Below are 25,851 nucleotides of genomic sequence, written 5' to 3'. Positions count from 1 at the left end.
AACTAATACTCTTTGGAAACAGTGTATTCTAGGACTATAACAGTATTATCTTGGATAATCTGTAATTCGTAAAGATTAGGGGGAGCTGTTAGTCATGCTGTTTTTGTAGAGATTGTCGATTGGCACACATTTGTCACATGCTGACAAATATTCCTCACAAGAGCGCAGTAATTGTAGAAAGAGGCACCCACATTTGTAAGTACATCTCATTTTATTCATGGCTCATGTTCTTTTGAGCAACCCTCCACCCCGGTGTGTAGGGACCTTTTCAAGACGGGGAGCTTGCTAATCAACAAAAACAGCTTTTCCCTCCCTGAGACAAATTACTTGGCTTCTTTTTGGTAATGCCATAGTCAATGAAGCTTAGGGTGACTAAATCATTCCACAGGATCACACAGTGGCGTGTTTACTACTCAATTTGTGCTTTTTGTAATCTGACCACAATAGATATGGAAAATAAATTTGTTATCAATTAACAATATGAAGCGTTTCATAATCTGTTTTAAGAGAGTGGAAATCCCTCCCTGGACTGGCAGTAAAGCAAAACATCAGATCTGATCTAATCAAGGCATCGTGTAAAACTCATTCTCCCTCCTAAGGGCAGTTTTCGTTACTAAAAGTAAATTAATTGATACTGTTAAACTGAAAAGTAGCTCTGTAGTGGTCTTGATATTTGAAATGTGCTGAATGATTACTTCAGATCAAAATTCCGAACGGCAATTCTTGAGGGAACAAAGTAAAAACGCAGCAGAAAAAGTGAGGGGAACCCCTCCTAACCCTGGACGGGGAAAAAATTAAAAACAAAACAGCCTAAAAAAAAAGAGATAACTCATAAAATGCTGCCAGCATTTCTGGCACTCCTCTTGTGTCCAATTAGTAATTCACAGAGAGAGTGCTAATATACCTCTCTCTCCACTTAGACTGGGAAATCTCCAATTAGAGTCAATCAGCAAACGGCCCACACCACTGCTGAACGCATTTCATAGAGAAAATGGGAAAGGAGATGAATGGAGGGAGAGGAAGAGGAGGGAGTAGAAGGGATTTTTTTTTTTTTATGGGGGAGTAGATGTAGGGTGCCCCTTTAAAAAAAATCTGGGCTCCAGGCATGATATGCATGCCAGTAAAGGATTTGGGAAGAGTGTTTTCATGTAGGGAGGGGAAAGAGAGCGAATCAGTACTCTGCTGTACGTCATCTGGGTTGTTCTTTTTTTTACCTGCTCGATTTGACTGGTCAATCATGGGCTGTACTATTCTTCTCCTGGCATTAATGAACCTGGCAGAGAGAGAGAGAGGAGAGAGAGAGAGAGAGAGAGAGAAAACAGAGAAGAGAAAAACAAACGTTAAATCACCCTGCATTCACACACAGAGAAATTCATCACAAGCCACCACAAAGACAAAACAGTTTTGCATGACTTAATGGCAACATTAGCCACCGAGTCCTTGAGAGAGGCGCTCACAACAAAACAGCAACAAACAAAAGGGCAATTGTGTGCTGACTTGGGAACCCAGTGAGGGATACTTTTAATGTTCCTTATGATCTATTCCCCCCTCTTTTAATAAAGCTTTTGATTACGTTTGGTTGCTATGGGCACCAGGGAGACATTCCTCAAGTATTAAGTGCAGCTTGGGCACAGAAGAACCCTCATCGTGGCACATCCCTCTCTCTCTGTGTCTTTTTTAGTCGCTCCTGCAGCCAGTCGCACACAGCAACTGTATATGTATTGTACAGTATCCTGTCTACAGTTCCACCAAAACAACTTTGTTTCTGGAGCGTTATCACCCAGTGGAATTTCAAAGTAGGCTTTAAGTTAGCAAAGTGCAGGACACAAATGGTTCCTTTCATTACTACCCACTATTCCACCCCCACCTCCACCATTCCCCTCTGTGGGACCCCCACTCTGGCTGCATTGTAGGGGGTTCTGCTCCCCTTCCAGCTGTCTAGAAATGAGGACCAGGCATGGGCCACTCCGTGCTTTCACAAGGTATTGTTATGTCAGCGAGCCCATCAATTAGGCTGTCTGAAGTTTTATCACCACCACAGCAGCGAATAAGTGCAGCTCCACAAAGCCTCCCCAGCCGGCCTTGCTCCTGTGGCTTTTCCAGTGTAGAGCCGGAGGTCATCTGGAGGTGACTGCCAGCCAGGGGCAACCTTTTTAACTTGGAATGGGATGCCTTGGGCAGTGTCAAACGTAAACTGGCCACTCAGGCCGAGCAAGCTCTCCAACCTTTCTTTATTTCTTCTTCCTTTACCCAGTTTTCTCTCTCTGTCTTTCACATACTAAAAAAGTAGCATGGACTTAGCACTACAGGTACCACCATGTGGTTGATATTAAAGAGGGGTTTCAAGTCACATTGGAGCTGTCCAGCATGGAGTCCTTTTCTGGTTCCAAAAAAGCAGAGGAGAGGAAAAAAAAAAAGGCCCCACCGCCCTCTTCTAGTGTACGGGGCACGGCACCATCACTACGGCTAAAGAACTGGTCATTAGAAGGAAGGGAGAGCTGGAACCAATTTGGGCTCCTAATCCCCCATGAAGCCCTGATACCTGCCCTAACCTTCTCCAATGAATTTAAACGCCTGTAATCTGCCCGGCTCAAAGTGACATGGTTAAACGTACAAAATGCACGGTTGGGAAAAGAAAGACGCGGTGCTCATTTGCCAGGGGGCATCCAGAGTGCAGGTACGCAGGGGTGCTGCGGGCCCCTGAGAGAAAAAGATGAAACACATCCATATGCGAATGAGAGAGAACGAAAGAGGAGGACGGGAGGTGGAGTGGGCGAACGAGAGAGCCGGATTGGAAATTATATGATTGCAATGCATGATTTGTGATTTAAGAGAGGAACAAGGCTTACGTTTTATTAACTGTGAAAGTATTTTTTGATAGAACAAAGGGGACAAAGCATTCTCAGATAGCTATGCTGTCAGAAATGCCTGCAGTGCTTTAGAGACGAAGATGCTTCCAGCATCAAAACCAGCTGAGCAAGTAAACAGAAGAAGGAAGGAAGAAATTCCTGGTATCACACTCCCTCTTTAAGCTCAAAGTGCAAGGCCTGCCAAAATATATGTCCGGCTTTCACCCTTTCTAGACGCACCAAGGGGCTCAAAATCACAACCATGTGCATTCTTACCTATTCTGGGACATAACCATAAACACATAATATTAGGAATGTTCTTCCCAGGTGCTAAAATTGCCCATACGGTCTCCAGTGACTGCAGAGGAAATACTCTATGAGTATGCTGTATGATCAAAGTGCTGTCTTTTTTCCCCCCTAAATGTTCCCTTTAAAAACAGTGTTCTTCCTCTTTTGTTTTTCCCCTTCTCACAGGAAATGTATGACATATACATAAGTATACAGAAAAATGTTTAGCTATGAGGGTGCTTGTTCTCATTGAAATGGTAATTTTGAGCATGAAAACTGCTCACTGACGTGTAAAAACATATGGATATTCTAATATTTTCCGCACAAGCTGCTTCTGAGATGGACCTGCTTCTTGTCAACATTCCCTATTGGCCAACCTCTCTCTCTCTTATACACACACACACACACACACACACACACACACACACACACACACACACACACACACACACACACACACACACACACACACACAAACAGGCTCTGTTTTTGTACGCTAAACAAGTTGCCACAGTAACTGGGAGGCGATGTGGTGCACTGGAGGGAGTGGGGGGTGACCAAGGGCCCCTCTCGTGGCCTTAGAGCACCTTTTATCAGTCTGAGTAAAGCCAATTGAGATTATCAGACCCAGGCCTGATAACACTGTTTTCCCTCGACCCGTGAGCTGCTAATGGTGTGTGCTTAGAACAACACAACTAGGAATCTTCCAGAGATGAAGGCCAGTCAACTGGGATGGACGGAATAGATGGATGGATCTGAGGATCCAAGGCCCTGAGAGAGACACAGAGGTTGACCACAGGGACTCTGAATTCCCAACCACTCGCTAAAACATACGTGCGCGCTGTAAATCCACACATCGACACCATGGACATGACCACAACCACCGCCAGTGTGTCTGTAGGCTAACCAGAACACAGGAGGCTCACAGGGGACACTAGCTAAAAACCTCCAACCGAAAGCCCATGTTTTATTATCTACATCTGGTGGTCTAGCTTATTATGGCCTGCCTCTGCTCAATGTTAGAGCACAGAAACACCAACGCACACACATGCACACACAGAGTACCTCTCAGCATGGGAACTCCATGCTGTCTTCAAACAAATAATTAAAAGCAAGGTTAAGGGGTCATGTGGAGGTCATTTCTTGGGATACAGCTCAGAATGTGTACATTACCCCAGGAGAAAGCGGGCCGGTGGGGGCAGCGGCCCACTGCTGTTTAATGTGGCCAACTGGTTTCTTCTAGCCAATAAGGCTTTAAACACATTTTCAAGTTGCATATCAAAAACTGCTCTTGCAGTGCTAAGAATGCGTTGGAGCGTGCATGTGAATATGTATGCACATGTCAGTCAATATGTGTGTGCATGTGCATGTCAGCGCATTCTTCACACACTGCTGCCAATTGGCCTAAAGTAGCACTTCCCACTGACATACCCTGAAAGTGCTTGCGCGACATGTGTACAAACACATATGTATGTGCAGATACAATATGCATCTCCACTGGAAGAGCCCTGCTCCATGATGATATAAAGTGCCTAGTTTATTAGTGCTCTGAGAGTTGCGGCTGCACAGGTCGCAAAGGAAAATAACAGGCAGATATGAATGATGGAGCCAGGGCAGCAGGAGTCCACTTGACACAGGGTCTCCGCTAGGCTGGATCAACACGGCATCCCTGGTTACTAATATCTGCTCACACACACGAAGGGGGGTGGACTTCAGAGAGTGTCTGCTTAGGTGTTAAATACCCTGGCTAGCATACAATGTTATGCTATACCCAGAGTGTGTGTGAGTGTAGAGGATTGATGGTACAGACTGGTCAGAGAAAGAAGAAGAGGCTTGGGTCTAACAGGGAATTTACATAATCCTAAAACATATCATGTACCTTTTATTAAGTAGAGTCAACTTCAACTTTATGAGACTTTAATGCAACAAAACAACTGCATGGTCATCAAAAAGGAAAGGACCTTATAAGTTGACAGATACTACAGAAAGTTACTGGAAGTTTGAAGATAAACACCAGCTTCAAAACACCAACACAGCAAACCAGTCTGTCTGACTCAGTGCCTGTATTTCTTCTTTTTTTTTTTTTCTTGCTTCCTCATCTCAATCTGTCAGAAAGGCCTTGTTTCTGGTTAACTGACTTGCAGCCACACCTGGTAACTCGCTCCTGTTGTCAGCATTCCTTCCCTGAGAAATCGTCATGCCAAACCACCCTACCCTGGAGCACAGCCAAGAGAGAGAGAGAGAGAGACCGAGAGGGAGGGAGACGAAAGAGAGAGAGAGAGAGAGAGAGAGAGAGAGAAGAGAGAGACGAGAGAGAGAGAGAGAGAGAGAGAGAGAGAGAGAGAGAGAAAGAGAGAGAGAGAGAGAGAGAGGGAGAGAGAGCCTCGCTGCTTGGCTGGCCAATTGCTGTGGAGAGACGGAGGGAACCCAGCCAATCAGGAGTAGGGTCACTCGTTTGACGAGTTTGTGATGAAAGAAAGAAACCGAGCCAGAGCAAGAGAGAGACAGGAGAGCGAAAGAGAGAAATACTAAACATGTCTTCTCTAAGAAACGAGCACCGAACTGCTCGAAATGTAGCCCTGTAGAGCTTGCAAAGAGAGGAGGCAGCTTTGAAACTGTGACACAGAAATCGTTGACAGTTTATTGCCTTCATGGCTGACCTGCACATGCCCATTTTTTGAGAGCTCATATGCCAGGGACATAAGGGGGGGCAAGTTTGCGTTTGTCAGACAAATCCCTGGGCCCCTGTCTGTCTTTGCAGGAAGATTAGATGCAACACAATCTGAATAAGAACGTGCTGAACTCAACCCCTGATCACTGCTTGCAAACATGACTGTCCTCTGGTTCCTATTAGAGCTCATTGCTTCCATACTTCTGCTTCAGACAGAAATAAAGATTCCAAACCCCCAGCGATTGAGTCACAACTCACTGGAATCAAAGGAGGAAGGCTTTAGTTTGATCCTCGCCCCACCAAAAAAGAAAGACGGGCAGAAAAGAGTAAAACACTCAGTGTCCTTTGACCAGGAAGTGCATGCAAATTAACCCCAGAAGAAGGGTGTGTTTAGTATAAGCAAACACTAATTATGGTCCGGTCAGACAGTGGGGCAGTCTGGGGCTACTGAACCTCCAACACTGATCTACTGTAGTGTCAACAACACTGATTGAATCAGCTCACATGGTCCTAACAGGCCCCCTGCAACAGTTTATATATAGCTTGCCACCAGACTGAACCTACAGTATCTGTGGATTTATCATAAACTATTACAAAGAAGCTTTTCACGGGCTCCACTCCTCCAGAATGGAGATAAAGAACAGGAACGAGGAAGCTTCCTTAAGCTCATCCTATCAGAGACAGAGTTTCCCTTTTTCTGTCCGTTCTTCCCTTCTATAAGTTAAAACAGGAGTCAGCAGACATAAGCCGGGCGAACATTACCTCACCCCCGTGTTTGATTTAGTGCAGATGTGAAGCGGAGCGAGGCAAGATCGTTTTTTAGGAACGTCAGAGAGGGCCCACGTTTAGGGCAGCCACTGTGTTTACATAGTTTTACCTCTGTTTCTCTCTCCCTCTCTCCCTCTTTCTCTCATCCACTGTGCCTCCTCCATACCCCCCTCCACACTCTTTTGTCTGCCTCTCAAAGGGGGACTGTTTCACCTCTCCTCCATGGACTTTCACTGACCTGTTTTTCTTTCCCTTTTTATTACTCCACTCATTGCCCTTTTGTGGCATCCCCCCCTCACTCCTATATGAGTAACATTTGCACTGCTCTGTCAGTCTAGCTGCAGAAGTCATTCCTCTCTGAAACCCGGGGAGTACGAGTCATTAAGACTCGAGTGGAAAATCAGACAAAGAATTATATATTTGTGTTGCAAACTGACACGATTTAACGAGCAGCTAATTAAAATAAATCAATACCACTGCGGCATGCTCGCTCTCTGTCTGTCTCTCTTTGCTTGCTCTGATTTTCTGTCAGCACCAAAGAGGTAGAACACTGCAGTGTGCAGTGCAATGCTATTCTAGTGATGGTTTTACCCTTAAAACCAGGCTTCAACTACCGCCTATGCATTGTGATGAATAAGTGAGAACTCACTGGCATGTCACAAAAGAGTAAATATCTTACAGTCCGACAATTTGAATGATAAAAATATATAGTAATAATCCCTGAAGTAACTCTCTAAAGTACAACAGCAAGATAAACAACAAAGGAAACAAACATAGACATCTCTCCCTCTATTTACCCTCCCATCTAACACCTTCTCCCCTCTTCCCCCTGTCCAGTGAGGGCATGTCACCCCTGGGCCTTGCAGTCCAGCAGCCTGACCCCTGCATGGCGGGCTGTGCAGCCCCAGCTGCTGACTGTCCGTCAAACACCTCCAGAGCAGCGTTGGGCCAGGAAGACCACGCTTGTTGCCCCTTTGATCCGGCAAGCAGCAGCTGCTGCTCCACACAGCAGCACTTTGTTCCTCTGTCTCCTCACCACACTCTGTCCTACGGCACAAAAACACTGAATCCAGTGCAGAAGTGGAGGGAGAGAAAGGAGAAGAGGAAAAAATGTGGGGGATATTTGGAGGGGGGGGGATTAAAAAAAAAAAACTTGCCCGTTTTTTCCTCACTAAAACATCAACAAGCTCTGACAACGGCAGCGGGGGTTTTTCTTGGCCCCGACACAGCTCTTAGGCATCTCCTTCTTGACGCTTCACCCTCCCTTCTCTTTTAAGAGATATGATAGTTATTGTTCAAATCAGCCAGGGTGAATGGAATGGACCGAGGCCAAGCCTGCCCCAGGCGTCAACACACCTGTATGAAAGAGACCTTATTGTAGCAACCCAGCATGGCTAACCTGCCCTAGCTCTACCAGTTTTCTGGTGTTAAGAGGGAGGGTGGAATCATCTCTTCTTTCTCTTTCTCTCTGTTTCTCCCACAGTCCCCTAATATTTCCCGTCATTAACCTCCCTTTCCTCGGAGGCTGGCACCTCTGCCCTGGAATGTTTTTACTAACACTGTTATTTTTGAATATCACCACCAGACGGGGGGATTAAGGAAAGAGTTGATCCACATCTCCCTTGTTAGCGAGGCCTCCTTGTCTCTTACTCTTGCACTCCCTCCCATAAGACAACACCTTATTAAAGTGCATAGGTGTGCAAAAGGTATCGTCTGCCTGCCCAGAAGCTGAGGGACCAACAGCTGTGTTTTCAGAGCATCTGAAAACATCCAGCATATGTCAATATTAGCCCCCCGTCAAAGGTTCCAGCACATAGCGCATGACAGGGGTCGTCAGCGCTGGAAGGTAACACTCATTCCTCATAAGCAGGCTTCTCACCTTTTGGGTGGGTAAGGACTTCCTGCTTTCATGCTGGGCCAGCAAGAAATAGAACAGAGACATGCTGGCAGGCTGGCGCACACAAACGCACACACACTCACACACGGAGGAAAGAGGGGGAGAAAGAATAAATCCAGCACTATCATTACCCAGGCCTACCCATCAGCCCTCCTGAGATGAGTGGGTGTGCTTACAAGATCGCCCCATTTTCTCAGTTGTGAAGACTGCCACCCCTATTACCCAGATTTCTCTTTTTCCCACAATGCCAGGCCTGTTGGGCTCTTTTGTATGTCTCTGTGGGGAGGGCAGGTATAATCTCCATTTCCATCCACTTCTCACTGCTACCATTCAAATGTGTGACTTTTTTAGCCTCTCTATCTCCCTCTGCACTGTCTTTCCATCTCTATTTCTTTCACCCTCTCTTTGTCTCTCGCTCCATCGTCTTCTGCTCCCTTTCATTCGCAACCCTTTTTTCCCTCTCTGCCTGGTAATCGAGTGAGAGATTCCACGACTCTGTGACTCCCCCTTATTGTCAGATATCAAACAGGGCGGCTTTGTGGATTACCAGGGGAAGCTGATAATGACATGATAGAGGCGTGATATTTCAAACAAAATTGAGTGTCAATTGCCTGAATCGTCTAGGCAACACAAGTGTCTGCGTTGCAGCAGCCAGGAAGGAAATAAGGCCAATCTATTTCCTTTGCTTCATATCAAACATCTCTTCTTCTCCCTCCTTTACAAGACTATAATGGGTTCAGCTCAAAGAGGAGAAGAGGGGTCTTGCCAAGATGAGCTTCAACAGTTACGTCCTAATGCAACACACATACATTGTACGCTTGTGAGCTTGCATGTGCTGAATGGGAGATTGCGCAGGGAAGGTGCCCCCATTTTACAACCCCACCCCCAAATATATATACACATGCACATGCTCTCTCTCCTCTTGCCTCCTCTTACTTTTTTCTCCTCACACTGCTGTACTATTAACCACGAATTTAGGGCAGTGAAAATGCACAGCAGTTTGAGCAATTAAAAAGTGACACCTAAACCTAGTGGATAGACTGTCAAGATTCTCTAATGCCTGGGTTTAGGTGCTGTTGCACTTTGAGTCTTTAAGAGCCAGGCTACTGGGGAGTACATGACCCAGAGTGTGTGAGGGTGCGTGTTTGGAAAGGGATTCTCCCTCCCACTGGGATGTCATCATCTTCTCATCATTGTGTCTCTGGCTTGTGAGTGAGTGTTTCCACCAAGCACGTTTCCATGATGTGTCTGTGTAAGTGTGTTTGTGTCTAGCACATATTAGTGACCACGAGAGTCATCGGTCAAATGTTGTCAGCTTGCCTCTGACTACCCTATTGAATAATTAATCTGAGTTTCAATTGCACATAATCGCTTTGACATACATAAGCGTGAACACAGGCACACAAACACACAAGTGAAGGCACAGTCAGAAGCAGAGTTTAGGGCTAAAACGCCCAGCAGCAGGCTAGTGATATAAATAGCTGTTGTTTGTGGAGGGGACTGCTGGCAGAAGCAGCACTGACACTGTGGAGCGGACCACAGGGACTCTGATGTGCCTGGTGGCCTGAAGCTAGCCCTCTGCCTCTCAGATCAGCTCTACCACTGACTGTGTACAGCTTTGACTGGCCTCCTTCATATGTGACAGCCTGAAACAAATAAAACAATCTCTGTGTCTCACAAAAGCCACATTCAATTCAGCCCACAATGCAGAATATGGTCCTTGAATGTAAGTCTACAAACAGCCATGAGTGATTCTTCCTATGAAGTATCTAGTAATAACCCTAAAATACAGATGACCCCATTCTGAAAAATGTTATTATGTTGTAGGTTAAAATATCCCTAACCAGTTTTACATTGATATCCTCTATTATTTCAGAAAAAGTGTAACTTCTTATCAAATGGCAGATATATCATTTTGGAGTCTTGCTATTTCTTCACCTCATACCTTTGAAAGAGCTGAAGAAAGTCTGCCAGTATAACAAGAAGATGATAAAGCAGATATGTCTTGGGGGGGCTACAGGCAGACACACTGCACCCCCACTAGGGGAAAGACATTCCCATCGCCCTCCCTCCTCGCGCACATGCTCACAGAGTTTCCCAATTGAAACATCATCGTCGGTAATGGGAGGAATAAATATTCATAAGGCTGGGAAGAGAGAAACCCTAGATTAGGGTAATATACTCCTCATTGTTCTCCCCCTTTCTTTCTCCAGCTCTTCCTCGGTATCTCTGCATCTTGTTATGCATGTAATAGTGTTGGCTAATGGTAGCTAATTCCTCTAGCTACCTCTGATAACTTCATCAAAGTACATGCACATGTGTGGGTTGGAGTGTGCATGGAGAGAACGTGGCAGCAAGCTGCACCGTTTATTTCTCACCTCTCCCAAATTGCAAATTACCGGGTTTGATATCTCCAAGATTTTGGGCCACTTTCCAATTAAGATTGGATTGTTTTTGGGGAGAGCCCTTGCGACTCCCACCCTCCCTCTGGCCTCTCCCTCCGCTTTTCTGCTTGGCACAGACTCCACTGATATCTCATCCATAACAGGCCTGAACTGGGGCAGAGCATGGCTTAAACAAACAAAAGGCTATATTGATTTATAGGGTCTTCCATGATGGGCTTATTGGCCCGCACCTCAAAGCCACAGAGGGCACCAGGCCATGAATCACAGCTTCAGAAAACACACACAAACATGCACACACACTCACAACAGGTAGGAATAATACATTGGAGCATTGTTAAGGATGTGATTACAACCCCTCTCTCGCTTTGATAGCCAAAAACACTCACTTTCATTGTGTCTTAAAGAAGGGGGAGGAAGGTCAGTGGAGGTGATTTTTAATGTGACACCACACAAACAAAGCAAAGATAGAAAAGCATGTTTATTTACATGCTGTTACAAACAGAGGGATAGAGTGAATGCAAAGTGTGAAAGAGGGAGGTAAAAAAGTAACAGAGAGAAAGAGTGAGAGAACGAGCATGCCTGGACAGAGAGAAAATACCTTGTAGAGGTTCACAGAGTTTAAAGAGCTCAGCCAAAGAAGGAGCTCCTGTCCTCTCTGGCTCCAACACACACACACACACCCTCAAGGCCATTCTGTTACACCTGGTCACCTTTATCCTTTTTAACCCCCCACACCACCACCCCCTCCTTCCATACACATACACCATACACCTAAACACGTACACAACATTCTGCTGCCCCAAACACATCATCACCAAGATACACACAGCAGCACCCTGTGGCTAACCCACAGCTCCTTCGGCTATCTCCCTCAGCAGATAAAACTAATTATTCCAAATCTACTCTGTCAGGTTGTCTGATCCTCTGGGGCCTCAGTTTAAATCTCTCTCTCTCTCTCTCTCTCTCTCTCTCTCTCTCGTGCTCTCTCTGTCTCCGTCTCGCTGCCTCTCTCTGTCATAAGCCACTAAAAGACCAAGAATCTCTGCCAACTGACCTCCAGAGTAAAAACATAAACAGAGTGACTAGCCATAAAGACACATATAGCACCATAGCAGCTGAAGCACATGGCTTTCTTTGTGAAAACAGGCCATTACAAACCACTACCAGACTCACCTGAAGTTAGATTTTTTTTTTTCTTTAAATGCACAACTACGACACTAATCAAATCCAGTAGAAAAGGCAGTGATCGAGCCTGGTACTCTAAACAACGTTGAAAAATCACAAAAAGTGCATGACATCATCTAGCATACAATCCAAAGGACTTATGCACCTATTCAGACGCCTAGTCCCTCTGTTGGCACTTGCCGTTGGCACCCATGTTAGGCTTTAGAGCTAAATAACAGGCCAACATCCCAGGCTTTCCAGCTGCACGCCCTGAAAGCCCATGGAGAAACCATTCGTCCCAATGAGCTCTAAAGCCAAATGGAAGCTCATAAACAGAGACTTGACTGTATAGACTTTGCATTTTATCTTTCAGCAGTTTCCCCTTTTATGAGCCAGGGACCCTTATAACGGGGAGGGGAAGGGAGGGATGAGCACGATAGGAGGATGGCAGGGAGAGAGTAAGGATGACAGTGAGGATGTTAAGGAAGAAGACGATGGCAGAAAAGAGCAGAAGAATAAGAATGAGGTACAGGTTGCCAGGATGAGACAGAGGAGAACTGGGGTCACAAATCTTGCTGCTATTCTAGTACGTGACATCTTCGCTCGTTTGCGGCTGCTCATTAACAAACAATACTGCTGTGAAATTGGTTTAATGACAAAGTAATAAAATTGCTATTCTGCTCACAGATGGCCTCAGGCACAGGGAGATTCTGGCAGGCTTACTGTGGCTGCCCGTGTGCATTAAGCTGCTTGTTCATGAAAACAGCATCCTACACTTTCTTTCTCACTATCACCAACCTTTTTTTTCTTTTTAAGTTCTTTCTCTTCCTGCAAATGAAATAAATTAACCTACTTTCCTCCCTTGTATTCTCCTTGAATTCTCCCTCTCCCACACTTTAACCCTCTTGCTCTCCCTCCGTGTCTCTCTCTCGTGTATTGTCTATCTCGTTCTCTCTCTCTCTCTCGATCTCTCTCCAGTTCTCACCCCTAGTACAGAAATTACCATCTTAAAATAAAAAAAAAGGAGGCTCGCCCACGCAAACGCAGCTCGACTTCATTTCAAACGCAGAGCCCTTGTTATTAAACGACCCACCAATAAAACCAAGCCGTTGAGGAATAAAAGAGCCAAAAGGAGCAGAGAAGTACAAAGACCTCCCTCCTCCCATCTCTCTCCATCTCTCTCTAATGCTTTCTCTGTAATGCCTCTTTCAGCTCTTTGCCTCTCTATCTTGCCTCGTCTGGCTTCGTTCTCCTTGCATGCCGTCTTTGCTGGGAGAATTCACAGCCTTGGAGAGTCTCGAGCTTGTAACGGGAAAACAAGTAAAAAAGCATTCATCTTTGTGCATGATTGCCCGACACTGCCAATCTTATTAAAGCACCACCTGTTTTTCATAACTCTAGACTCACACAGAGGTGGGCACTGGGCTGCTCCATGGCCATGGTGGGTGTCCATGCCATGCTATGACCCAATGTGCCCCCAGTGCCTGATAAATTGAGAGTGGGGCCTGTTAATCACACTGAGCGCTTCGACAGCGGCATGTGCTCAAGTACTCACACACAGCACATATACTGTGAGTGCACACATAAACACGGTGGCGCACATTAGCATCAGCTATTCAAGACTCCCATGGCTTATCCTGTGAGTACAGCATGTGTCTAGATTGCACCGCGAACAGATATTTGGATCTGTAACAACTGCTGAACAAAATGAAAAACAAAATGAAACCTACTGCAACAGGGAGTCTGTTCTATTTTACTCTGCCAATAATGAAAATATGTTTTTCCAAATGTGTTTCTCCCTCCAAAACAGATAAAATGGGATTATTATTACAGCATCAAGAAAGCAGCCAGATCAAATGAACTTAGTGGGTAGGGGGTGTTGGTAGGGGGGCTGGCACTTGGGATCTGACAACAGAGTCAATTCTGCTAATTAACTGCCAATTAGCGGTCCCTAAATGAGAGGGATCATGATGCCTGTGTTGGCAGCGTCCTGATAGTCTCTCTCTCTCAGTCAGACTCACATATACACTCATGCTCGCACACACAGACACACCAGAGATACACACACACACACACACAGCCACAACCTCTCCACACTCCAGCTGTATATTTAGAAAGCCAGGGGCATAAGATGGCCACTGCCGGGAGTCCCTGGTTGCAGCCAAAAAAAGGCCTGACATTTCCATCTGGGTCAAAGTTAGACGGATAACCAGCAACTTCAGTCAACTAGCCCACCAATGTGGCAGAAATGAAAAGACAGAAAAGTAAGGAATAAGCAAGGATACAGAGAAGAGTAAGGAGAGGGAAAAAGGACCTCAAAAGCTTCTGTGTGAGATTCATAGGACTTAAATACTTAAAAGGAATGTGGAAAAAATAGAGGCGGCTGGGCCAGTTTCATAGCTTTATTTTACATTTGGAAAATATTAGTTATTATTTTGCATTTCATAATAGGCACGCCCGCCAAACCAGAGGATCATAAAAAATCATAAGAAAATCATAAAAGCCAGTGTTCCTAAGTGTCTCATTGGACTGAGAAAGGGGGTGGAAAATGCTTTGCTAAGTGGAGGAACAAATTTGGCTTTGGTGTTTCTCTTTCTTGTTCTCAGATACTACAAATAAATGGGCTTGACCGTTTGCATGTGAACCTGCAGTACAGCTTCTTTGAGTTAGGTGAGTCAAACTCTGAGAAATCTGGAGGGATCCATAGATGGGAGAGAGGGAAGAAAAATTAGGATCTGAGAGGGAATGGGGAACACGCTGTGAAGAGAGTTTCAGAGCAGTCAGTTTAGAGCTAGCTAAACTCAGTTTATCTGCATGCTGTGCTACAGCAGGATGCAATCTGGGATTTTGCATAGATAGGAAGACATAAGAGTGTAATGACTTTTTGAAAAGCTAGTCTTTTTTGACTGTAGCATCCTTTTGACCTCCCATTTTAGCTCTCATTTTATTGTCCATACAGTTTTCCATACCATCGGTTGCATACTGCAGTTTCGTTGTTCTAGTCTTATAAAGTATTCCAGGGTTGCTCCGTCTCAAAACAATTACATTAAATATCTAAATCTTAATGTAAACGTATAGAAAATGTACAGTGAGTGATATGATGACTGCTGCAAAAGGTGGAGTTTGTTCTCCTGTGAGAACAAATTCTAAAGAAAGGGGAAAAAACACAAAAAACAATCAGTGCACCATACCCTGCCCTGAATGGCCGGAGAGATTGAGCCTATTTCATCTCCTCAGTGGGCACAGGCTGCTTGGCGCCGTCGTCTGGCGGATATCCCTCTCTTATCATGTGACCTGTACTCTGACAGGGGGCAAAGGTTGGCTGCAATCCGCCTCTGTGTCTTAATAACTCACTCATTGTATTCCTTTCTGCCACTAATTAGAGCCTCTCCCCTGTGTGTGTGTCTGTGTGTGTATGTGTCTATGCATGTATTCCCCCCTGGGCTGTAGAGAGGAGGCAGAGATGTAAAAATAGAGTGTGGCTTAGTGCCCTCTTTATTGTTATTAGTGCTCCAGTGGCACAGCAGTCAGTCATCATAGATGCCAAGAACTGACATATATTTGCTCTCTGACTTGCTCTGCCTCTCGCCTCTCTCCTCTCTCTCTCTCTCTCTCTCTCTCTCTCTCCTCTCTCTCTCTCTCTCTCTCTCTTCCATGGAAATGACCAACTGGCTGCCTGTAAGATGAGGGAATAATGAGGGGACGATTTCCTTCCTTTTTTTAGATGCCGTTTCTCTCAGTCATCTGTCATCGGCGTCATCTCCCAGGCCCATGTAATAATCCTGCATGTAATGTGTGTCGTGTGTGTGTGTGTGTGTGCATTGCCGCAGTGGTAAATAACGGCAGGATAGTTGGTGTGTGTGTGTATATGGCAATGAGTGAGAGCACATCGTGCTGGGTCTGACGCTGAGACATGAAAGGATTCGGTCAGGCCCCATTTAGCCCAGACTGATAGCAGGACACCAGGAGCTGCTGAGGCAAGCAAATATACCGCTAGATACTGTAAACTGTAAACGCTTCTCCAGCGAATAGACACCTGAGTCTGCCGTTTCACCTACTTCATTATCCCAGAATGCCATGTGTGACATGGCCCTCACCTTTTCCCACAATCTTAAACAAATGTAATTACATGTCAGACCACTCCCCAATTCTGTTAGCATGACGCCAGTTGTCTCAAATGTAAGCAGAGCAAACACACTGCCTAATGGTCAACTAATGGTGTCCTGACACACTGTACACACATACCATCTCTGAGAGAGCACAGTTGACCATTAGTAATAATGTGCATAACCTGTGCATACACACACACACACTTATGCACACAGAGGATAATAAGAGGATAATCAAGTCCTCCTCCTCATCTGCTCAACGCCAGCATAGTGAGATTGTGGACTTTAACCTGTTCCTTTGTTCCTTATTAACATCAGCAACAGCTAATGGGGTGTGGGTTAAAAACAGGTGAGGCTGCTTGCTAAAGATATATAGAACCAGTTGGAGTGCTTCTTAAGGTACAGAGACAAAAGGGTTGGACGAGTTGGAAGTGTTCTACTATTGGTTTTGTGTTTACAGGTGAGCTGCAGGTAAAGGGAGGTGTCAGTTGGAGGGTATGGTTTGGGGAGGTTTGATGGGGCAAGTTGGGAGAGAGCGAGATGCACTGTCTATTGACTATCACACAGAGCACCCTTGTGCCCTCGCTGGGCTGCGATTGTGCCAGCGGACAAAGCCCTGATTCAGCACATCCTTTCCCCGAGGGAGAGCTCTGGAAACCGAAGACGGCAGCCATCCCCTCCCTTTTCCCCCTCTCATCCTCTGCTCCTGTCTCTCCCTCCCTCTGTCTCTATCTCCTTCTCTTTGGCCAGAAACATGGCAGTGGCCATGCATCAAAGGGAACTACAGAACAATGCAAGGGGCCAGCCAGGAATTTGAAGAGCTTTTTTTTTCTTTAAACAGGAATTTCATAAGGCAGAGTTCTGTCATATCCTGGGTGGACCATCGCAGCAGTCACTGGAACCAGTAACCAAAGAAAAAAAGCAAGTCACAACCCAAACAAAGCGATACTCAACCGTAACTCACTGTCTAGTCTGGTTAAGCACATATGAGGAGAAAGAAAACTTCAGCACCCTCTCTCTTTCTCATCTTTCCCTCACCGTAAAACAGCCAATAACATAGCAGCATCTGCCAGACAAATTCACTGCACCCAGAATGTACCAGAGATAGACCAGCAGAGTCTAAACCGCTGTAATGACTTTATTTGTGAAAATTGATTCCTGGTGTGTTTTTGTTAACACGGATGGTGTAACATTAATACATAGCTCCATGACCACCTATGTGTATGTGTGTCTAAGTGCGTGTGTGCGGAAATAAGGTTCATGAGGATGTTACCCAGCACGAGATTCTTTCAGACCTCTTTATAAATGGATCTGAGGCATTTCAGCGCCAGGCTTGGATTTCATGGCCTCTGAGAAGGCAGGAACTCTTCCTATATCTATCTCTGTCTCTGTCTATTTCTCCCTCTCTCCCTCTCCCTCTCTCTCTCTCTCTCTCTCTCTCTCTCTCCTCGCAGGTTTGCAGACTATTTCTGCATTAATCACCATGACACAGGCAAGGCAACTCAATTTTCTGCTCCTGTAGGTAAGGTGCGTGGCGTCCCGAAACGGTGGCACGAGGCATGAAACAGGCAAGCGGGGGCTAATCTTTGGTTACTGGTGTAATTGAAATGCTATCCACACTGTAGGGTGCATTAAAGTCTGATAACAGCGGTTCCTGTGGCCAATTTAAGTAGCTTGACTTCCTTTGGCTAGAAGGGAAAAAAGAAAAGGGTGAGAGACACAGAGAGGGAGGGAGAGAGAGAGAGAGAGAGAGAGAGAGAGTGAGAGAGAGACACACACAGACAGAAAGAGAGAGCGTATGTCAGGACGAAGGGGGGAGGATGAGGGAGGGGGCTGATAGATAAGGCCGACAAACCAGGCTAATTCTCCAGGCATGTTTCTCATTGTGATCCAGAAAAAATGAGGAAAAAAATGTATCACAGAACCAAAAAATCAATTGACCCTCGGGTGGCTTGTCAGGCTGCGAGTCTGATAAACCTAAAAGCTTCGTTAATGTCGGCCTGCCTGTACCCAACAGATAGAGCACTTTGTAAATGAACCCGCTTTGATAAATATATTAAGGAAAGCTGTGAATAAAAGGCACAGACTTGTCATTTGTAAATAGAACCCCCGCTACATGGAATTAGAATGATAAAATGGGGTTCCATATAATTAAGTTTGTGTAAGACCTGAAATCCGTGCAAATACCTTGCCGGAAATTTGAAAGGAAGCTGTCAGTTCAATTAATCTGAACATCACCCTGAGAATGTACTGAACAAAATTAAGCTGCAGATAAAACCTGGGCTAGTATTTTGATAAGTAATTCCTGTATCATTTCTTTGCTTCTGTGATCATTTTATTTAATCCACCACCCCCAGTTATGTGCTAAGCCATCTACAAAGGCCCTGCTGGCCAGGCCACCAAAACCTTAATCCACCATATAGCTTGTGTAAAATGGGGAGGGGGTGGAAGGCAGTTTTGCCTTTTGTGGGGGCACCAGTGGCGGTGCTAGGTATGGTTTTGGATGAAGGGGTGGGTTGGGTGTGAGGGCTGTAGGGGTAGCTTATGATCTCTGCGTTTCTCCCTTAAATATATCCCACCGAATACATGTGCATCATACCACAAAGACCAGTGACTTAGCCGCAGAACACTTTGCCGATAACACCGGAACATCCTAGTGGCTTACATATAATAATGTTACAAAGGTTGTCAGTGTGTACGTCTACGTGTGCGCGCTATCTCTCCGTGTGTCTATATGTGATGGGGAGGGCTGTACATAAACGATTTTCACACTTGGTGGGGAGAGGGAGGCGAAGGCTTTTGAAAATAAAAGGCAGAGCGATGCTGGTGGTGGAGATAGGGCGAGCGGAAATCTTGACTCACCAGTTGTTTACTTGTAAGATGGTGAGGCCTGTGTCTTGGGCTAGCTGCTTCTTCTGCTCTTCAGACGGGTATGGGTGCTACGGGAGCAAAAAGAGAGAGAAACACACACATGAGCCTCTTCGACATACAGATTAACATAAACATTCACGCATGTAAGCACTCATAAAGAAAAGCACTGGAAAGGGAACACACGCTTCGAGTCAAGTTCCTGGCCGTTACTGTATGTATTCAATATGTTTTTCCGTGTTTGTTGTATTGTGTAACCCAAGACTGCACCTTATTGTGACCTCCACCCAACCCTGCCCCTCCCTTGCACAGTATAGACATTCAGAACATACACGTGTCCACCCACACATCACACACACACACACACACACACACACACACACACACACACACACACACAACGCACACGCACACACAACTCAGTGCTAAACCTGTCAGAGCTGGCTGAACAAGTTTGTCAAAACTGACAACTGTGATAACCCCCTTCCCTGTCCCTACACAAAAAAACAATATATAGTGTATGCACCAAATATATGCAACAAACAAACAAAAAAAACACACTTATGAGCACACACACACACACACACACACACACACACACTTACGAGCACACACACACACACACACACACACACACACACACACACACACACACACACACACACACACACACACACAGAGAGAGAGAGAGAGAGAGACTGACAAACAAGACTTTCCAGTAGGCCTAATGCAGATATTGTGGTGTCTGAGAATCCCTTTATAATACCAAGCAACAGAATGAGTGGGTGCAGATTTGCAGCGAATACATTTATCTTTCCTTGAATGTCTGACATGTATCCTGGTGGTGGCTCTTTCAAGAGAGCAGCTGAATACAGACTAATGCTAAAAGAAGAGAATGCTGTGAAATCTCCTCCACAGCCCTGCCAAGATTTTTACCTGAAAATGTAATTCTGCGACCAGGGCTGCAATGATACTATTTGTGTCAGGTCCAATCGAGAGAACATGGGCTGATATAAATGGCAGACCTTGGGCTGCCTCGCTCCCCCTGGGTCCGTTATGAAGCATGACAAAACAACAGTGATCGCTGGTGACAGATGTCTTTAAGGGCCAGATTAGGAGTCGGGGCGCACGCAAACGAAACAAATGAGACACTATGTATTTCATTCAGCCACTGTAGACAGAGAGTATGCGTGCGCACAGAGTTACACGTTCACACGCACACAAGCACGAACAGAAATGCACACAGACACAAACATTCATAGACATGACACCTGCAAATCACAAGACAAAAAAAATCCTTTTAAAAGGTGATACTTAAATCCTCCTCTGTTTTGGGGTGGTTTCAAACTCCATTAACACACATTCTTCCCCTTCAAGGAAAACACCTTTAGCCTTACAACATGTGCCCGTCTTTTTAGCTCCTTTTCTCCTCCACACCCATTGCAGAAGCAAATTTCATAAAGCTGTTAATGTCCGTCTGGCTTGTGTTAATTGAATTCAGTTTTAACATGAAATGATAACAGTTGCTCAAGAACTATTTTCTCCTTTACTGCTAAAATAATTGATGTAAGTGAGGTTTCATATCAGCAGAGAGGAGGATTTCTCCTTTCAGGTGGTACTGCCTATCTAAATGTAGTCTGTTTTAATTAAAGGAGAGATGAAAAAACAGTTTGAGGAATGTGCTCAATTAATAACAAGCAAGGCTGAAATTGGACAAATAATGAGTCCCGGCTGCAGAAAGGGATTAATCTGATTTGTACTTGTGTACGTAGTTCCTTTTAATATGCTAAAATCATTAACAAAGGAAAGATGATAATGCTTGCATAGAAATACATTTTTTGATTGCCAGGTGCTGACATTTCCTTGGCCGGGGGAAGACACAGAGAAATTTCTATGGTTAGTGTGTGTGTGTGTGTGTGTGTATGTGTGTGCGTCCGTGCACATACAGTATGTGTGCACAATATCCGAAGAACACATATACATATCTAAATCCCCATGTGCGTGTGTGTTTATGTGTGTGTCTGCTCTGGACAATAACAACATGTAATAAGAGTACAGCCTCTCTTTCCTTCCCCCATACACTCCTGGGCTTCCTTGGCGTTTTCACATTAGCTATGACCTCGGTCACCATCAAAACATGCTCGCAAATTTAACAGAACACACACACACCCTCCCACTCTTTTTTATGCACACAAGCTACACAAGCATATACACACATGCACAGACACACACAAATTGAGACGTAGCTAAAGATGATGGGGTATGGAGGTGTGTGGAGAAGAGCAGCCTAAATTGGAAATGGGAGTGGGTCATCTACATTGTATTAAGGCTTCCTCAGCCTCTCAGGCCCAGACCCGGTCATCAATCGCCTACTGTCAGCCAGAGCGCGCTTTAGCTCGGTGATAAATACGCCGGCCAGCGGCATAGCTTGTCCAGCAGCCACCACGTAATGAATGGTTTGAACAAACAAGAAAGATGTCTCATCAAGGAGAGTGGGGACGTTAAAGCCCCCCTCGCACACAAAACCCCTGAGTAAGGAGATTTACTCTGACCACATAGACACGACACTAAAAAAATCCTATTTCGTTCAGCTCATAGCCCTCCCAGCCCTTGCTCATTCCCCACTCCTTGCCTCCCTGTGTCAGACTAGATCTCCCCCCTGCAACCCCCAAGACTTGCATACACTTGCACATACTATGCACTGCGAAGGACACACACGGAGGAGCAAATTTACACACACATACATACAAACATACACACAGTATGCCCGGATACAACCTTTCCTCATCTTCTCTTCATCTGTCTTCAACTCTCTCTCTCGCCTTTCTAGCTGACACCCCCCCCCCTTCCCCGACACACACACACATACTTTTTTATGGCTGCGACTGCAGGCCACCCACACTTTACGTTGTGGCAGCTTTCCTTTAAGCAAGGCGCTCTGAAATCTACAGAAAATGGTGTGTGGTGGCAATGGCGACACACACACACACACACACGGACATGGTGGGCCTAGTGGTTACAAGGCTGCAGCAGCCGTGAAATTGGAGAAGGGCTATTTAGACCTCTGAGTAACCTCTTAATGTTAATTGCCTCAGTAAAAGAAATATATGTTAGTAAATCACCCAATGAGCACCAAAAAAATCTGATATGAAAAGAGTAAACGTGAGATGAATCTGTAAATAAAAATCCAACAAAACACATAAAATCACAGTGCTAAATCTGTTCTAATGTGTTTCCTCCTGGAGATGTCCTTCTCTACCCTCAGGAGACAGTATGACATGGTTATTTAATGGATGAAACACAAACACAGAGCAAGATCAAAGATGGTATTGATAATTTCCCCACTAGCTTTGGATCCGCTCAATATGTTCAGTTATAAACACCAAGGCCAATATCCTTAAAAGAGGATTGACCGCAAAATGTAAAACAGCCAGTCTATAAATAAGCAAGAAATGAGCAGCTTCAATTTGTTGTCCGGGCAGCATTGGTCTCCGATCGAAACAGCCCTGTTAATTATTCTAAAGCCTGTTAATGTGGACGCTTGTGCACTATCCTGATGCACACATGTTGTCCAATTCCTACAATCTGACCTGAAAAAGCACAGCCAACCATCAACACAAACACATAAACACATACGCAGGTGGATCGCATTCTGCCAGTCATTAAGAATCGAGCTGTGTGTGTGTGTGTGTGTGTGTGTGTGTGTGTGTGTGTGTGTGTGACCGACTGCTGACTAAATTACAGTGTGATGTGCTCTGTGATAGTGCTGGATGTAATGGCCCCTGTGGTTGCTGAACATTACAAGCTGAGGTAGCTCCATCATCCGCTGTGTACAGTCCTTAAACCCCCCCTGAGCCCAGCTTGGTGTTTCAGCATATACAATAACCACATCTACTGCTGGACCACTCTTACTTCACACCACACCTTTCGCACACACTGAGTCCTATCTACTCATTCAACATCCAGATTGTCATTTATCAGATTCATACTCTCCTGACACCTATTTGCTGGCGTCGTCAAATCCCACAGCCCGATCATTATCCCGGCCGTTCCTTTCAACCCCCACCGCTTTTCCCGCTCTGCCCCTTCCCCTCCACTCGCCGAACCTGCAGCCCCTTGCCGAAGAAGCTGGTGGACCCCATTGATGAATGACATCATCAGTGTGTGACATGAGTTATAGAGCCAGGTCACAAGGTTGCAGTGGCTTGCAAACCTATCCCATGCTAATGACTCCCAGGAAATCAGTGGCCATTGGCTGTTTACCCCAGTGCCATGGCAACACAAAGGATTTCCTGATGATCATTGGTGTGATTTAGCCCCTGCCATTTTGTCACTTGGGTAGGGTTATTAGGTAATCTGCATATATATTATATATATATATAATATATATACAATTGTTATTGTTTATTTGTTCTAAAGTTAGTTGCTAAATAGACATAATTCTATCTAATAACATTTTCCTTGGTAATTCTTTTATGTGTTGGGAGCATTTGATAGGCTTTATTGTGAGTTTGTGTGTAATTTTACAGCAATATTGTATCCCGGTATTTCCTTTCATATATGCCTTCTTTGCATTGATTGGAATCTTATTTGTTTTTAATCAAAGTGACTGGAGGATGATAATAATATTTACTGTCAGAAATGAATGCAATCAAATATAGGAATGACATTTTAATATGGAATTCTGCATTGAGTTGGGGTAAGATTGGCACATTTTAAATATCAAGTTGCCGTTGTTAATAATGTTACAACTGGCTTCTTTGACAAATGACAATGAGATTGAATGCATATCGGCATTACTGGGAGATCAAACAGATATGACAAATAATTCCAGTTGGGAGTTTTTGAATCCACCGTGAGTGTTTACGATGCACAGAGTAATATCTGGCTTTTTAGCTGCAGTTTTCTGACAGATTTTGTGGTTTAAATTGAAGGATACAGTTAATTATCTCCATCTGTAAACATCAAATAGATTGACAATGGACAATTTAAAAAAAGAAAGGCCTCATGTTTCCATGACAATAAAATAATTTATTTTAAATGATCATTAAATTCTATCAGTATAAACTACAAATGATGATTACAGTTAATAATAAAAGTAAAGTATGATTTCCAAGATCAACTTGATTTATTTAATCATTTATGAACTAATGTCTGGTTTACGCTCATACTTTTGTAAAGATTACAAATGGAGTAAACCAGTTGAGTGGAAATTCTTACCAGTGTGTGTAAACTAAAGTTACATACACACACACACACACACACACACACACACACACACACACACACACACACACACACACACACACACACACACAACAAACTATTGCTCTCTTTCCATCACTATCCTCATATCAATCTCCATTTGTATCAACCTCTCTATCTCCATTGCTCTCTCTCTCCTTGTGTGTTTTTGGAGCCGGTGGAGGTTGGAGGGAGTGGAGAGTTTTTTCGGGTGTTTGTTTTATTTTACTGGGAACTACACTGCTTCCTGACAACAGTCTGAAAACAGGCAAGAATGCCACATGATTCAATGATTCAACCCTGCTGCTCTTCCTTTCTCTCTCTTGATTGCACACACACAAACACACACACAGATAAACAGATACAGCCAACTTATAAACAGCACTCACATGATGCCAACCTACAAACTGCACGCACAGCATGCCAATGTGTGATAACAGCAAATGAAAGTACACCCCTATCTACACCTCACACAATCTGCATTCAGAACATACCACTACACTTCTGTCTCTCTCACTCCAGACTCCAGAGCTTCCACAATAAGTATAAGGGCTCTCAGTGGACTGCCCTCTGACAGTAAAACAGTGATGATTGCAAATGCAAGGCGGACTGGCGAGGCCCACGGCATCTATTATAGAGCAAAAGGGCCCCCAGTCTGTCTGTCTGCCTCTCTGACTGGCTGGCTGGCTGGCTGGCTGGTTGGTTGGCAGTGCATCAGTACTACTACTGCTGTTGCTGCCATGGCCCGCCACAACAATCGCTGGCTGGGCTCCTGAAGCCAGCTCTTGGCTCTCAGCCAGCAGCCTGTTTGCTCTACACCATTAATTTATGTTCACTGGAGATGGTGCAAGGTTGTAGAGAAGCTCTACGGCATAACTGTCTGCTCGCCTGCCAAGCTACAGTAGCAGTAAAGTGGGTGAGGGGAGTCGGAAGGAGTGAGGAATGAATGGAGGGAGAGGGTGAGGAAGGAGCCCTGGAGGATATGTGAGATATAGGCATCTGATTGTACCAAGCTCCATGAGGCTAAATAGCAATCACTCCCACACAATCCCAATGCACCTCCAGACTTAGTGAATCGACCAAAGAGAGAGATGTTTTGCCGAATGCTATCATGCATAATGATAATGAGGTATCACTTTTATCCAATAAAGAGCATAAAACTGGGAAAAAAACGGTGTTCATTAACTATGCAGAAATCAAAAGACTCCCAAACGAGGATCAACTGAACTCAACCTATAGATCTATTGGAGTTACATACAGAAGCTGTGTGTGTGCTGTGTTGTGGACCAGGTCTCATTTGTGGCCTGCAGCCATAGAGATGCGCCTATTTAATCGTCAGATCGAGTTCATGGCTTCTTTTTCCACCACACGGCTGCCCTAGCGCTTTCAAGAGGAGGAATACGATCCCTCCATCTTTACAGTGGGGGCCTGGTCTCCTCTCAGTCTCTCCCTCTCTCTCTCATTTCCGTCGATCTCTCCTTCTCCTGCCATAGTCCACAGGCCCCAGCAGCTATCCCTTTCTCGCTACACGCTAACCCGTCTGGCCTCGTCTCGTATCCTCTACACTCCACCTCTTCTCTTCTCCTCT

General features: G+C 45.0%; 1 protein-coding gene across 8 annotated transcripts in view; it reads right to left on the bottom strand.

Annotated features, from left to right (window-relative positions):
- The window catches only part of meis2a (Meis homeobox 2a), an 80,612-nt gene that overhangs the window by 6,328 nt on the left and 48,433 nt on the right, over nt 1-25,851 (bottom strand). For all 8 annotated transcript variants that reach the window (XM_051387314.1, XM_051387323.1, XM_051387339.1 and 5 more), the window contains exons 9-10: nt 19,014-19,090; nt 1,215-1,273 (exon numbers count right to left, since the gene is read on the bottom strand). In XM_051387314.1, coding sequence (XP_051243274.1) covers nt 1,215-1,273; nt 19,014-19,090 — 136 coding nt within the window. The remainder of the gene's footprint in view (nt 1-1,214; nt 1,274-19,013; nt 19,091-25,851) is intronic.

Source organism: Dicentrarchus labrax, unplaced genomic scaffold (assembly GCF_905237075.1).
Source record: "Dicentrarchus labrax unplaced genomic scaffold, dlabrax2021, whole genome shotgun sequence".
Lineage (NCBI taxonomy): Eukaryota > Metazoa > Chordata > Actinopteri > Moronidae > Dicentrarchus > Dicentrarchus labrax.
This window is presented reverse-complemented; position numbering and strand designations above follow the sequence as displayed.